The sequence below is a fragment of the Orcinus orca genome, chromosome 9, assembly GCF_937001465.1.
Source record: "Orcinus orca chromosome 9, mOrcOrc1.1, whole genome shotgun sequence".
NCBI classification, from domain to species: domain Eukaryota; kingdom Metazoa; phylum Chordata; class Mammalia; order Artiodactyla; family Delphinidae; genus Orcinus; species Orcinus orca.
The window spans coordinates 86,859,304-86,875,703 of record NC_064567.1 but is presented as its reverse complement, the minus strand read 5'-3'; the positions used below and the strand labels follow the sequence as shown (position 1 = coordinate 86,875,703).

The window sequence follows — 16,400 nt, the reverse complement described above, 5'->3', positions numbered from 1 at the left end:
CCATAACTCTGAACTTAGGATGGATTAGCAGCTCCAAGAGGCAAGACCTCACTTTCTCACATGCTCAGCACCACCCAGATAAAGAACTGGTGATGATGGTCCTGAACTTGAGTAAATCCAGACCTTGTCCTCTTTTCAGAGTTCCCCATCAGAGCTCTGCACATGCTGGGCCACCCATCTGAGCCAGCCTGCATGTCCAAGAAGAGCACATCTGCTCTGACGCCCAGAAAGAAGAAAGGAAAACCTGGAAGACATATCCTCTTCTCCTGTCCAGATTGCTCCTATAGGCGTGCAAGGAAACCCAACCTGGAACAGGAGTCCCCTCTATTATGAAAGAAAGGCCTGACCTTTTGATCCTTACATAAAACCTCCATTTTGAATAACATGATTTTTTTTTTTCATGAGAAACTAAAAGGTAAGGGAAATTTTGCTGAATCCTAAGATATAATTAATTATATCCTAGCATTGTAATAAAGATCATTACCTATGCATCAGAAAAACCCTCCATTTGGGAATAAGCTCATCATGAATTAGGCTGTCAAGTCACAACCACTGCCATCAAAGAATTTTGGAAGAATTCCTTAAGTGCAATTACTGCTGATGCCACAAACCAATGAGAAAGATGAGCATCATGGCTTTCAAAGTATATGGTATTCACTTCTCAACATGGCATGTGGGACATTTTAAATCACTTCCTTCTCTTTTCATTCTTCATGCCATTAATCATTCATTTTTTTATTCATTAACTCAATAAAAATGAACACCTATTATGTGCCAGACATATACGTACTACTGTGTGCCAAGATACAGTAGTAATAATAACATAAGAACAGTAACCCTACCTAACACAACTATACTGCTTGCCTACTATGTGCCAGACACTGTTCTCCTGTATACCTTGGCTTATTTAATCCTTGCACCAATCTCCTGAGATAAGTACCATTATATGCTCACTCTGCAGATGAGCAACTGAAGTACAGAGAAATTAATTCCCTAGGTCATACAGTCAATGAGTAGCAGAGCCAGGGTTCAAACCCACATCTTTTTACTCCAGTGTCCATGATCTTGACCTCTATGCTATATGAAAAACAGACATGGATTTAAAGAAGTTTCAGTATACTGGAAAAGACAGACATTAAACAAATCAACAAACAAACACATTTGTAATCTCAAATGCTGATAAGATATATAAGAAAAGAGCAAGGTGCCCTGAGAGAATGGTACAACATTGCCAAGGCTCTTCCTGCAGGCTAAGAAATGCAGTAATTACCTCAGGTGACTCTCATCTCAACTAAATGACAAAGGTATAAAATTTAAGAAAACAAGCTGATTAAAAAGAGCTGGGGAAAACTAAGGCTGGGAGGCTGGTGAAGGTAACTAAGCAATTCAGCCCTTAACCCTTGCCACAGAGCCTCGCCATCTTGGTGGTCCTTCCTGTTGGTACACTCAGAATGACCAGAGATAGGGATCGGGTGAATGCAACCCCCTCCTCCTATCTTATCCCTACCAAATATGGAAATCTAACTGGATCCGGTGCCCCTTATTCACAGATGAAACCAAGTACCTCCTCATCTGCAGTTTTCCACCAAAAAGTCTGTGGTGGATGTCTAAAACCCTTAAATTCTGCCTTAATGCTTTAGCTTATTAAAAAAATAAAAGATTTCATTGGCCTATAATGGGTAAAACTTGCGTCTCTGAAAAAAATTTAAGACATGGTTGATAGTCAGTAAAACAAACAAAACCCCACCTTTATGAAACTTGGCTATTAATAGACTTGGAAACAGACTGAAATACTGATTTGAAAACAAATACATGAAAGCAGAGAGTCAAGCTCCCAGAAAGACAAAAGCCCCTTGCCATCCTGATTTAAAAAAAAAAAACGATCTGTACTTTATTGCCCTGCTTGACAAGTACAGATCTACCTCTTTCTTATTAGTAGAGAAATCATACAGAAAGAAGAAACACCTCTCTTCTCAAGAAGTTGTCTCTCTGTGAATTGGGGAAATTTTGCATCTCTAATTGTTATTATTTATTTTATACATTATTTTTCTGTCTTCAGTCTTTATGTTTGGCATAGTCCCTAAGTATAGGATTACATCTGGAAGAAGTGTGACATATTAGCTCCTGATTCTGTAGTTTCACTCCACTGAGGTTAATGATGATTCAGAGGGGAGAGCGCGGAGAGGGCAGGTGTTCATAATAGCACCATTAATTATGTGCGCTTTGCACATCTAGGTAGAAAGCAACATCATTTTCAGGTCCAATAAATAAAGTACTTTTTCTAGTTCATTGTTCAGAATCATAAAAAGAATAATTCTTGATGTTGTATTGCCACAAGAAAGTCTCCTGCTTCATCATCTTAGTGTATCATTTCATATGGCATATTCCACCTGGCTCTGATATACGAGGTTTAGTAAAATGCTTAGATAACTAAATACACAACTTAATCATTTGACTTCTAATGAAGGTTAAACAGTCTCAAGCAAACGGCACATTAAGTCTCATCTTAATAGTTAGAAAATTACACTTGAGAGGCCTAGGTACACTTAAATTATGAGAAGCCTTCTTAACATTAAAAAGAAATAGCCTAAAGGTTAGAAACTAAACTTTGACAGTAACTTACAATACATTATGTTAAATTTACTGTTAGTATCATGAGACTTTAAACACCTTAAAAGCACGTTAAACAAGACTTTCTTCAGATATACCTTCTTTATCCCATCCTTTAAAAACATCTGTGAATAAAACTGACTTTAACTCTTAATATAATTGACTTTGATTCATAATCAATTCTTTTTTAATTAACATACTTCAGTAATAAATAAGATTATGTCCTTCTGTGGTTTACCTAGAAATAAAATACCAAATAAATTGAAAATAAAGATTTTTAAAGTACGCCAGAGACTTAGGGATCTGGACTTCTCCGAAAATGAAGTAAATGTCCTTATATCTTCATCAGTACAAAGGCTATCATTACATTTTACATTGGTATATGGGAAACAGGACAGTATACTGATGTCAAATTTCTGAAAACATGACATCATATTTCACTACTGCAGAATAAATGATTTTTGTGTGCTCTATTCCAGGAAGAGGAAAGAAAAAAACATTGTAATAGTTGCAGTTTGTATTAACTTCAAAATGGTAATTTTTTACCAAAGATAGTTTTCTTTCCTTTTTAAAACAACAACAACTTTGGTTTAGAGCACAAAATCTCACAAAAATAAAATATCTTATAACATGTTGAGAAATCACCTGCAAATTACTTTCAGGCCTTTGAAAAAGAATCTAATTTGAATCACCAGTCTAAATAGGTCATTTAACTTAGAAAAATTAAAATTAGCTGTGCAGGGTCAATTCTTTTTTTCTAAAGCATCTGCATCCTCAACGTCCTGCTATCTTCAAAGTCAAACCAGATCTAAGTGCCAAGAACAACAATAATATATGAATTTATTCCAAATCTCAAAGTTAGTCTGCTCTTGAAATGGCCATAAAAGACAACATTATATATAAAAATGGGGGAGGGTGCTTCAAGAAGCTGGGGGTGGAAGGACAGAAGGAAAAGCAGAAAACTCATATTTCAGAAGAATAATGGTATATTTTCTGGGGGGTGTGTTCTCTACTGGTGTACATTTCTTGCCTCTCATGTGCACATGTTCACGGTATATGGCAAATCAAAACCAGCTGAGGCATACTTAATACAAAGCAAATACTTCCAAACAAGTTCATTCTCCCACAAGCTTCTCCTACAGTAAACTAGCAGTATAAGATCATGAACTTAATGCTCTTGTCCGGCCCCCTTCAGGACTTAATCGTCCTGCAACATTCTGGTAAACTCAGGGATCAAAGCCCTACTCCCCAGAAAACCTTCCCAAGCATAGGAAAAACTACAAAATCTTGAAGGTAACACCTTTAAGAAAGAGAACTACAAAATAAAACAAAATACACATGAGAATGTGGCTGCCTGAGACATCCTATATCCCTTCACAACCAGACCATCCATAAAATCAAAACAAAAACAGGAGGGTGTCAAGTGTTGGAGGATGGAGTCTGCCTTTAGAAGGCAGGGCACCCAAGGTGACTAGCAGAAAGGGAATCGGGATCACGGGAGGTAGGGAAAGGAGTCAGTTTTGTTTCAGGATTCTCCAAAGCCACCAGGAAATGCACCCCCATCCTTTCTGGGTTAAAAGTAACTTTGATGCTCAGAAAAAGTACTCTCATATTCTCCAGCTAGCAACCATCTATCATCCACAGGCAAAGAGTGATCAGAAACACCAATGAAACAAGTTTTCCTCTCTGCCCATCTTCCTAAAGCCACTTCCCCAAAACTGAGATCTTGAGAAATCTTGATTCCCTCAAGATTTCTCTGTTTAAAGATGAAATGGAAGGACCTTTGCTCTGACAAGGAAGCAAACTGAAGACGTGACATTGGGGAATTGCGAAGGAACATTCTTAGCTACATTTTTTCTTAAAAGGGTAAAACCCAAAACGGAATTCGAATTTCTTCACCTCCAGATGGACGATAAAAATTTTATAACTTCCCGGGACAAGGAACTTCACTCCAGCTCTCAACCACCCTCAAGAAGCGGTGACTGAAACCGTCCCAGAGAGCCACAGAGCAGGCTGACCCTCCCTGCACTACAATCACTCCAAATCCGCTTTTCGCCTCGCTGCCAGCTCCCGTTTAGTCCCTCAGCTCGCGCCCTGAGCCCCCGCTTCTTCTCCCCATCTCTAGTTCGTAGGGGACTCGGCCCAGCAACCGCCCTGCCTCCACCGCGTCCCTCTGGGTGGCGTGCCCCACACTTTGGAGGTTCTCGAAAGCCCCGGGACGAGGCGCTGGTGTCGAGGCTGGGGAACCCCGGGGATTCCGGCCTCCAAGGGCTCCCGCCAGAGCGGATTCAAGTTGCTCGGCCCCCAGCGGAGCGCACGGCCTCCCAGTCCCTCCCACTCCCGTCCCTCCCCGGCTCGAGCGCCCCGGGTCCCCCCGCCTCCGCGGAGGTGAGCGCGCACTCACCGGAGGTGAGCTGCATCCAGGCACAGATCTTGTACACCGTAGCCGTGTTGCAGAAGAAGAAGAGGGTAAAGCAAATGATGCAGGCGATGATGAGCATCATGGAGAGGCCGATAAAGAAGGAGGCGGCTTTGAAGGCTCCCGAGGGCAGCGTGGAGAAGTCCGTGAAGCTGCCCCTGCAGGTCAGCTCCCGAGAGAAGCCGTTGCCGATGCAGTAGTGGAAGAGCCCGAAATAGCCGGCTTGCGGGGTGTCCACGCCGTCGCCGATCCAGTAGGGCTGGATGAAGCACACCACGTTGACGATGGCAAAGCAGATGGTGAAGATGGCCCACAGCACGCCGATGGCCCGCGAGTTCCGCACATAGTTGGTGTGGTACAGCTTGGCAGCCTCCTGAGCCGGGAGCATCGCGGCGGCGGCGGCGGCAGCGGCGGCGGCTCCGGGCATTCTCCCCCTCCTCCTCCTCCTCCTCCTCCTCCTCCTCGTCCTCCGCCTCCCCCCGCCTCTCCGCGCTCAGGAGACACACTCACCGAGCCGCGCGCGCTTCAACTCCCCTGCCACCGCCTCAGCCCAGCAGCGCCAGTTCCAGAGTCTGCATCCTCGCTCCCGGAAGGAGGGCGGGGGAGCGCCGAGCACCCCTCCGGCTCGCCTGGCACAGCCTCCCGGCCCCCCTCCCTCCCTCCTGGTCCGGGCTGCAGCCCTCCTCACCGCCCTCCGCCCCTCTTCCCGCCGCCGCCGCCGCTGCAGCTGCTGCAGCTGAAGGCGGCAAATCCCGCGCTGGGCTGCGTGGCGCGCGAGCTCGGGCGCCCCCCCTCGGTTCCCGCCTTCCGCCTCCCTTCACGCCGCGAGTCCAGCGGCGCGTAGGACCTCAGCGACCCTGGGACGACCCTCAAGTGGCGGGCGTGGGCCGGGGACGCAAGCCTAGAGTTGGGGAGGGGGGACCTCTGGAGGGGGCGGGAGCACCCACAGGGATCCTAGAGGCGATCCCAGGATCCCGTTTGGTGTTAGTGGCCGGGCGCCGGAGGCTCGTTCTGAGAGCGTTTCAAGCACCGCACGGCAATGTGCTTCGACCTCTGCATCTTTGCAGACGCGCGAGGGGCAGCGCGGCAGGTGAAGGCGAGAGACGCCAAGGGAATAGAGGCGTGGTGCCCCAAGAGGTTCCCAGTGGCAACCACAGAACACCGCCCCCGGCTAACTCCTCGGTGGCCTTGGGTCGACGAGGTGGAGACAGAAGTTGGCCAGGAAACTGGCAGACAATAACGTAAAAGGCACACCTCAAGGGTGGTCTCATACCAGCTCAGCAGAGCTTATTTCCTCTTCGCGTCCCACCGCCCCGCCCCCCATGCAGCCTCATGAACTGTAGCCTATTGATGCCCTGCCATAGATGGGGCCTGTGGGGCATAGAAGTGGCTGTGTCACCGAAATGTATAGTTTTTCTGAAAACATCTGGTATTTTGGCCAGTGTTCTAATTCTTATACAAATATTCATTGGCAGCACTGGGCTGGGTGCTAAGGATACTACGACGACAGCAGATAGTTGTTTTTGTTCCTTGTGCAACTAACCAGAAAGTTCTTTTCAGAGTAATTTCCTCTAAATTATACATATATAACCCCTTACATTTTCATGTGGCATTGCTGTTATACACGCCTGCACTTTGTGCTGTTTCCTTAGCTTAATGTTTTCACTTTGCAGTCTTTCTGTTGCTCTTTTAACAGTCCCTGCCTTTCAAACTCCCTTTCTTTGTTTCTATTTGTTACTTTTTTGGTTCCTTCTGGCTCTGATATAAAACGTGTAACCCCTACTCAAAGCAGTGAAACCGGAATGTTCAATGGCAGCATCAGATTTTGGTAACAAGCCATTTTGAACCATATGACTGCTGAATTCTCTGAGCAGAAGGGAGAGAGTTCAGTTAGAATTTGACCCTTAAATCTACACTTAATCACACACCTTATTATAACGCAGAAACATACGTAAGCTCCTTGACATTGTCTTGCCATTATGCCCAATCTGCCCAGCTTCTTAATAGGACAGTGAGACACGTGAGATACCAGGTAGAACATGAAGTTAGCAGGAAGAGGTAAGAACACTCAGAATGGTTCGGTTTGGAGGGGTGGCTACTGGGGACCAAGGAAGGAAAGCTCCAAAAGGCATTCGGCTACATAAGTGGCTATTATATGGAAGAGGGGTCACACCCTAAGTGGTGAAGACCAACCATGCCCCTCATCTAATAACCTGAAGATTTACGATTGTATGGGGAGAGGGGGGAGATAGTGGAAATAGGGATGTGGGACACAGAAGCTAAGGAAGGGATTGAAACTGGGAAAGAATTTAAAAGGGTGAGTGTTGGAATCTTACATTCAGTTTTTCCTACAGGCGTGAAGTTCAAGGTCCACGAGGCAGGACTTTGGAAGTCAAGAGGACAGCGTTAAACAGTAGCATGAGACCTGAAAGTTTAGACGATGACTAAGAACTTCTCACAAATCTGGTTGTAGACTCTCAGAAGGTCTTTTAAAAATCAGAGGGATTGGGGAGGGGGAGGGAAGATGACCTAAATATGACCCAGCCCAATATAACACTTGCAAGTCTCTAAAAATGTAATTCGTGATGATGCCCCGTCAGTGCACTGGTGGCAATGGAGGGTCAGGACTTCTGTTAGGTTGCATCTGTTTTAACTCCCCTGAAATTGCTGTTAAATCAGAAAATCAGAAGTGTTTTAACATGGAAGGAGGAAGAGGAAAGGTGAGGGTAATTGGATTTATGGGGCCATCTGGCAGGCCATGTGTCCCAGGGGCAGAGATAGCTTTACAGCAAGAACTGACAGTAATTTCTAGTGACTCTTCCAAGCCCTCAAATCTCCCAAACCTGCTTGTATAAAGTGGTCTTTCTGGGCTTCCCTGGTGGCGCAGTGATTGAGAGTCCGCCTGCCGATGCAGGGGATACGGGTTCGTGCCCCGGTCCGGGAAGATCCCACATGCCACAAAGTGGCTGGGCCCGTGAGCCGTGGACACTGAGCCTGCGCATCCGGAGCCCGTGCTCCGCAACGGGAGAGGACACAGCAGTGAGAGGCCCGCGTACCACAAAAAAAAAGTTAAAAAAGTGGTCTTTCTTTAAAATCAGTGCCTAAAAGAGATCTTACTGATCCCCTAGGGTGGTTGAGATGGAAGGTTGCTGAGAGGGGAAAGGCTGAGAATCAAAAAGCCTGGTTTAGATCTCAGTGCTTAAATTGACTTTACAGGACCAAGAAAAGACTGGCAAGTGACTCAGATTCAAATGTCGTGATTCAAAGAGCTTTTCTATTTGAGTCGTGCCCAAGGAGACTTATTCTTATTTCAGTTTTAGAATTGCCTCTGGGTTCATGCTCAGTATCACTATGCCAAGGGACACACTCAAGGTGTCCCCTCTTATCAACAGCAACTAGGAACAGACCAGTGTTGGTGTATTGCTGACCTAAAGTGACCCCTTCCCCGTGAGAATCAGAGTTGTTGCTCCTTGAGGTGAGGGGTCAGTCAAGGGTGTACTGAACCCTTCCAATGGCCTTTCTCCCCACTTTTATCCTTCCCTGCACTACAAAAGATTTCCAGGGTGAAGCAGGATCTCCCAAGACTCTTGGAACCAGGGAAGAACTGGAATACATGTAAACTCTTCAGTTGCCATCGATGAATGCAGATTGTCCTTCTATTTCTTCCCAAATCCCCCCGTTGCCCATCTCCAACCTTGCCCTTGGCAACCAGAAACCCCAGAGATAAGACTGTCCCTATCCTTAATCTAAAGCTTTAGTCTGGCACCATGCAGATTTTAGGAGCTCAGACAGCTAAGCATCTGGGCAACTAATTACATTCATCAAATGTGATGTGACCAGGACAGCTGTTTGGGGGAAGAGGAAATAATAAATCTAGCCTGGTTCATGCTAAGAAGTTACTATTGATAGAAAAGTATTTTGAAACTATAACATGATTCATATGTGCTAAATAACTAGTAGAAGTCAGTGGCATTGACAGCATCAAATTAGAAACACTGAGCACTCAAATCTCAAACTTCACTGTTAAAAATGTTTTTCTCTTACTGCCACAAAGGGTCAGTAGTGAGACCCAGTTTTACCCCAAACTGTGTTTTAATGTTAGGGCTATAAAAGAGAAAACAGAAGAAGAATAGTTGGACTGTGTAACACTACTCAAAAGATTCCTGGTGAGTAAAAGGACTAAATGTTTTGATCCCAAACTAATCTGTGACGGCTTGGGAGAGTATAAATGTTTTGGAGGGCAAGGGACTTGGGATCCAAACCCAGCACCGTCTTCACCTAATCATGAGAAACCAAGGCTCTTGGGGGTCCTTTCCTCATCTCTAGAATTATGGTGATGAAGAGGGAAGGGACATCAGAGGAATTCTAAGGTCCCTTTCTGCAGTAAAATTCTATTCTGTTCTACAAAGACTATTCCAGGATGACTTTGCAAAAAAAACCGATAAAACGCAGTACTTGAAAAAAAAAATGATGTGAGATCTAACAAGAGATATCAGACTCTGATGATGCAAACATTTTATTTAAAATTGAGAATCCTTTCTGAGGATTGTTATAATTTTTCAGGCAGTGGGTACTTAGTATGCAGGGGAGTCATTGCTATGACCTTGGAAAATGGAGAAAAAGGTGATTTCTAAAATCTGTTACTTAATCAATGATTAGGGCCAATATTAGATCCCACTCCAGAATATAAAGATTCTAAAAATGAAGCTCTCTTCACTCACCAAGGGTTTCCCTCTGCCTTTCCCCCAATCCTTTTTTTTTTTTTTAAGAGCTTTACAGAAATCATTAAACATTTCTTAGTCACTAGGTTAGCATTGGCAATCAGATGGATGGAGTGTTTCAATGCCCCATACAAATCAAGATCAAATGATCACAAGGCTCTGATTTCACTGCACCTTGGTCTATACCACTTTGCAATGAGATGTGGAACTCCACATACAGAGAAAAGTGGGAAATAGAAATATCATTCATTCTCTTTCCTGACCTTTTTCCTCCAATTTGAATTGGATTATGTGTAAGAGTTATCCCTTTTATAAGTTCTTTTCACGTTTCCAGAACCAGCTAAAACCATAGGTTATTTTCTTATAAGGCTGAACACCTCCAGCAGCCTATGTTAGAAGAGCTATCTCTCTGTTAACCCTTTTAAGCCCTTGAGGATTTCAGAACAATTCTGTCTGAAGGTAAGTAGTAACCTCCATTGAGTAAAATACTATGAAAACGTGACCATCACTTGAGGGAGGATTTTTTAAGCCCGTCATGGAGTGCTATTATATTAAAGTTTTAAGTTCAGTATGTAGGTTCTGTTCTCTTTCAAGTTAGTGCTGATTGGTCTTCCTGATCTTCAAAAAAAATGAATTCTCTCTGCTATTCATTCTGAACCTGCTTCACGGAGTTTCCCATTCAAGATGCACCTTGACTGAAAATCAACATTTTCATTTGGAACATCTACACTTGTATTTTTAGTATTGGGCTCATATTTGAAACTGCTACTTGAATTCCCTGCTAAAGGCATCTTTATACACAAAACTTGTCTCTCCTACTAGGCAATCACTTGAGTCTCTCAAATCTCAGGTTCGGCCTTGGTGAGACTCTCCCCCAAGCCACATACTGTATATTTTAAGTCTTATAGTCCCAAACACCCCTCTAAATGTGAAGAAAACCCACCCAGATGCTTCCTTTTACTACTATAGTGACACAAAAATATTAATCTTGATAATTCAGTACTTTTATCGAAGGGGCACATTTTCATGCCGATTTTAGTCAGCTTTTGCTAGAGAAGCAAACCAAACTCTCAGTTGCTTATAAACACAAGCATTTTCTTTTAACCCACATCACACAATGGTTGTTGGTTGGCTAACCAAGGTCCAGGCAGTAAACCTGACTGCAGGTCTGCTTGTATTCTCATTCTGAAGTCCAAGTTGAAGGAGCAGCTCCTATCTGGGGCATGTTTTTGGCATAAGGACAGAAGTGTAAGAGGCTAAGGCAAATTATAAAACTGTATCTAAAAACTTCTGTTCAAATATAGCATGCGGCATGTCATCTCATATTCCATTGGCCAAAGCATGTCATAACAAAAAGCCAAAAGTGAAAGTGCTGGGGGCATATAATCCTTTCACCAGGAAACAAATGTGTGAAAAATTAAGAACTTTAATCAAATCCATCACATCCATCCTCTGATAAAACTTTAATACCAACTTACTTTTCAAACAGTTCAACTTCCTGGGAAGACTATATGCATATATGATTTTTGTTTTAAGGCTGTAGACTATTTCATTTTGAATAAATACTTCACCCCACTCACTGGTCTTTTTTTTTTTTTTTTTTTCCGGCTGTGAGGCTTGCAGGACTCCCACTCAAGGAGTGACTATGATTAAGGCAAGACAGTTCGGCCTTATGAAAGCCCTTCATCCTGACTCTACCCGATCAGGGACTTCTGGGAGGAAGAATGACCTTCCCACCGTGGACAGATCTACTGACCAGGGATTGAACCTAGGCCCAATGGGATACCTTGGAAATGAGAGAGCCATAGAAAAGCTAGATAAGCTCTCCACACACGTCCGGCCAAGGAATGACATGCACATTCAGAGGAGACAAAAAAGGATTTGATGGAAAGTAAAAGCTGAGGAAGACTTGAGAAATGCTGGAGGAATCCATTGTCAGAGGATTGAAGCCTTACAGGTTTGATGTATTTGAGCACAGTCTCTACGCAAATCATTTCCTGACCACAAAGCTATGCACACTTAAGGGAAAACTCTAGGAAGGCAGGCTAAAAAATAAATATAAAACTAATAATAAAAACTGAGCAGAGATATTAGCAGCCACACACCATGAGGGAAACAGATTCTGCAAGTTAAGTCCTAGCAAATTACTGAAAAAAAATGCCTCAGGAGGGAGAAATGAGAATCGAGAGTTGCTATAATTTATTATTTAAAAGGCTCAGTTTTCAACAACAGCAACAAGAAAGAGACATGCAAAGAAATAGTAAAGTCTAGCCCTCACTAAGGAGAAAAATCAGTCAGTAGAAAGTGACTTTGAGTGGGCCCAGATGTTGTTTGTTTGTTTGTTTTGACACAATAGTGTTTTATTTATTTTATATATATATATTCTTTAATTTATTTATTATTTTTGGCTGTGTTGGGTCTTCGTTGCTGCGCACAGGCTTTCTCTAGTTGCAGCGAACAGGGGCTACTCTTCATTGCTGTGCACGGGCTTCTCATTGCAGTGGCTTCTCTTGTTGCATAGCACAGGCTCTAGGCACACAGATTTCAGTAATTGCAGTACGCGGGCTCAGTAGTTGTGGCTCGCAGGCTCTAGAGCGCAGGCTCAGTAGTTGTGGCACACGGGCTTAGTTGCTCCAGGGCATGTGGGATCTTCCTGGACCAGGAATTGAACCCGTGTCTCCTGCATTGGCAGGCGGATTCTTAACCACTGCACCACCAGGGAAGTCCCCAGTGGGCCCAAATATTGGTTTTAGCATACAAAAACTTCAAAGCACCTATTTAAAATGTTTTAACAATACACCAACAAGAGGTTAATATCCAAAATATACAGACAGCTCATACAACTCAATATCAAAAAAAAAAAAAAACCTAATCAAAAAATGAGCAGAAGACCTAAATAGATATTTCTCCGAAGAAGACATATAGATGGCCAACAGGCACATGTAAAGATGCTTAACATCACTAATTGTTGGAGAGATGTAAATCAAAACCACAATGAGGTATCACACTGGTCAGAATGGCTTTCATCAAAAAGTCTACAAATAATAAATGCTGGAGAGGGTGTGTAGAAAAGATACCCCTCCTACTCTGTTGATGGGGATATAAATTGGTGCAGCCACTATGGAGAACAGTATGGCGGTTCCTTAAAAAACTAAAAATAGAGTTACTATATGACCCTGCAATCTCTCTTTTGGGTATATATCTGGAAAAGATGAAAACTGTAATTGAAAAAGATACATGCACCCCAATGTTCATAGCTAGCACTATTTACAATAGCCAATACATAGAAGCAACCTGGACATACATCAACAGATGATTGGCTTAAGAAGATGTGGTATATGTATGCAATGGAATATTACTCAGCCATACAAAAGAATGAACTGCTATACATAAAGTAAATAAGAAACAAAGATATATTGTGTAGCACAGGGAACCATATTCAAAATCGTATACTAACCTATAATAGAAAATAATCTGAAATATATACATATATGAATCACTTTGCTGTACACCTGAAACTAATACAATATTATAAATCAACTACAGATCAATAAAAAAATAAATTTAAAAAATATGTTTTAAAAAATGAAAGGAAATCATGTTTAAGACTTACCTAAAAGTATAATAACTATTACATAACAAATAGAAAATTTCAATAGAGAAGTAGAAACTACAAAAAGAACCAAATGGTGATTCTAGAGTTGAAAAATTCAATAACTGAAATGACAAATTCATTAGATAGGTTCAGCAGCAGATTTGATGTGATACCACAAAGCAACAGCGAATTTGAAGATAAATCAAGAGAAAGTATCCAATCTGAAGAAGATAGAGGAAAACAACAACAACAAAAAAGATTAAAGAAAAATAAGCAGAGCTTCAGAGATCTGTGAGACAATATCAAGTGTACCAAAGATGTGTAATGAGAGTCCCGGATAGGGGCAAAAATTTATCTGAAGAAATAATGGCACAAAACTGTCCACATTTGAAGAAAAACATTACATATCCAAGAAGGTCAATAAATCCCAATTTGGATAAACACAAAGAGATCCATATCTAGGCATATCATAGTTAAATTGCTGAAGCTGAAAAGGAGGAAACATTGAAAACAGCAAGAGAAAAACACTTCATAGGAACACTGGAACAATACAATATATGGCTAATTTCTCATCAGTAACAATGGAGGCCAGTGGCATTGGGATGATGTATTCAATATGCTGAAAGAAAAAATAACTGTGAATCAAGAAGTCTATATCCAGGGAAGCTGTCCTTCAAAACTGAATATCAGGACTTCCCTGGTTATTAAGAATCTGCCTGCCAACACAGGGGACACAGGTTTGATCCCTGGTCCAGGAAGATCCCACATGCTGCGGAGCAACTAAGCCCATGCGCCACAACTACTGAGCCTGCGCTCTAGAGCCCATGAGCCACAACTACTGAAACCCACACACCTAGAGCCCGTGCTCTGCAACAAGAGAATCCACTGCAATGAGAAGCCCATGCACTGCAATGAGGAGTAGCCCCCACTTGCCGCAACTAAAGAAAGCCCGCATACAGCAAGGAAGACCCAATGCAGCCAAAAAGAAAAAAAAAAAACAAAACTGAATATCACTCAGCAATTTCAAAAAAGAAGCAAACTATTGATACATGGAGTAGCTTGAATGAATTATGCTGAGTGAAGAAAAGCCAATCCCAGAAGATTACTGTATATACTTTTTTGGGGGCCACACAGCACTGTTTGTGGGATCTTAGTTCCCAGACCAGGGAATCAAACCCAGGCCCTTGGCAGTCAGAGGGTGGAGTCATAACCACTGGACGGCCAGGGAATTCCCAGAAGATTTCATACTTTGTGCTTCTATTTATATAACATTGTTAAAATAAAAAAAATTATAGAAGTGGAGAACAGATTAACAGCTGTTAGGTGTTAAGGAAGGAGTGGGTATCTGAGGGAAGTGGGTGTGGCTATAAAAAGGTAATTGGGAGGGGATCCTTGTATTGATGGTAATGTTTTGTATCTTGACTGTATCAATGTCAATATTCTAGTTGTGCTGTAGTGCTATAGTTCTGCAAAATGTTACCAACTGGAGGAAAACTGCATGAAGGGTACACAAGAATATCTCTGTATTATTTCTTATAATTGCATGTGAATCTACAATTATCTCAAAATAAAAAGTTTAATTCTAAAAATTCTATGTAAAGATGTACATATTTTAAACTTAAAAAACAAAGTGAATGGACCAAACTCTCCAATAAAAATACAGAGATTGTCAGACTGGCTAGAAGACAATCTAAACGTCTGTGAACTGGTAATGGATAAACAAAATGTGTTTTTATCTGTACAACATAATTTATTCAACCACAGACATGAAAAAACTACTGATACATGCTTCAAGATGGATGAAGCTTAAAAGCATTACGCTAAGATAAAGAAGCCAGGTGCAAAAGATTCCATTTACAGGAAATTTCCAGAAAAGGAAAATACCTAGAGCGAGTAGATTAGTGATAGCCTGCAGCTGGAGGTGGGAGCAGGGATTGATTCAAATGGGCACAAGAAAACTTTGGGGGGAAATTTAAATGTTCTAAAACTGGATTATGATGATGGTTGCACAACTGTAGAAATTTACTAAAAAAAATCCTGGAACTGCACATTTACAATGCTTGAATTTTATGGCATGTAAATTATACTTCAATAAAACTGTTTACCAAATTAAGTTTAATTAAGTCCCTATTCTTATACTTCTTTTGAAACCTACTCATACAATTATCAATCCAAAAGTCATCTACAAATTAAATATAGTCAAATCACCAAACTAATAAAATTCAAATTAACATTTCTAGGACACAACTGAGAAACTTAAAATACCACCTAATGAAAATCTTCTTCTTAAATATTATTTATTCACTTATACTAATACAAGTTGATATGCATAAAGACAAGATCAACTCAAGAAGTCCTCTCTCACTATAAATTTGGCCATGGTTGATCTGGCACAGGTTTTTTAGAGGCTGCAATGCCTGGACTACAATGTGCCCTATAGCAACTCAATTATCTCACCAATTTTCTCCCTCCAAACTACTGCAAAACTCTCCCTTGCACAGTTGGACCATAATGTGCTTTGGCTTTACTTGGTGCTTAGACATCATTCACTAGAATGTAAGCTCCACAGGACCGGGAACTTTTTCTGATTCACTGCTGTGTCCCCAAAGCATAGAATGGTAGTACATGGCATATTGCAGATATCAAAAGAATAAATGAGTGACTTTACACATAAAGACCACTCTATTATGTATTATTACTTCACAATATTATTCTGGTGTACTGTATCATTTACTTCTTTTTTTAATTTTTAAATTTTATTTTATTATTTTTTTATACAGCAGGTTCTTATTAGTTATCTATTGTATACATATGAGTGTATTAGGTCAATCACAATCTCCCAGTTCATCCCACCACCACCCCCTCCCACTTTCCCCCCTTGGTGTCCATATGTTTGTTCTCTACATCTGTGTCTCTATTTCTGCCTTGCAAACTTGTTCATCTGTACCATTTTTCTAGATTTCACATACATGCATTAATATACGATATTTTTCTCTTTCTGACTTACTTCACTCTGTATGACAGTCTCTAGGTCCATCCACGTTTATACAAATGA

General features: G+C 41.7%; 2 protein-coding genes across 4 annotated transcripts in view; one reads left to right on the top strand and one right to left on the bottom strand.

Annotated features, from left to right (window-relative positions):
- The window catches only part of LHFPL3 (LHFPL tetraspan subfamily member 3), a 531,627-nt gene extending 525,929 nt beyond the window's left edge, over positions 1-5,698 (bottom strand). For 2 of the 3 annotated variants that reach the window (XM_004263375.3, XM_049714807.1), the window contains exon 1: positions 5,015-5,456. In XM_004263375.3, the coding sequence (XP_004263423.1) occupies positions 5,015-5,456 (442 nt within the window). Of the gene's footprint in view, positions 1-5,014 lie in introns of all 3 variants that reach the window. The other variant, XM_004263374.4, reaches the window with a different exon arrangement.
- LOC117203713 (uncharacterized) overlaps positions 1-16,400 on the top strand; it is a 1,186,790-nt gene that overhangs the window by 615,158 nt on the left and 555,232 nt on the right. The window lies entirely within an intron of this gene.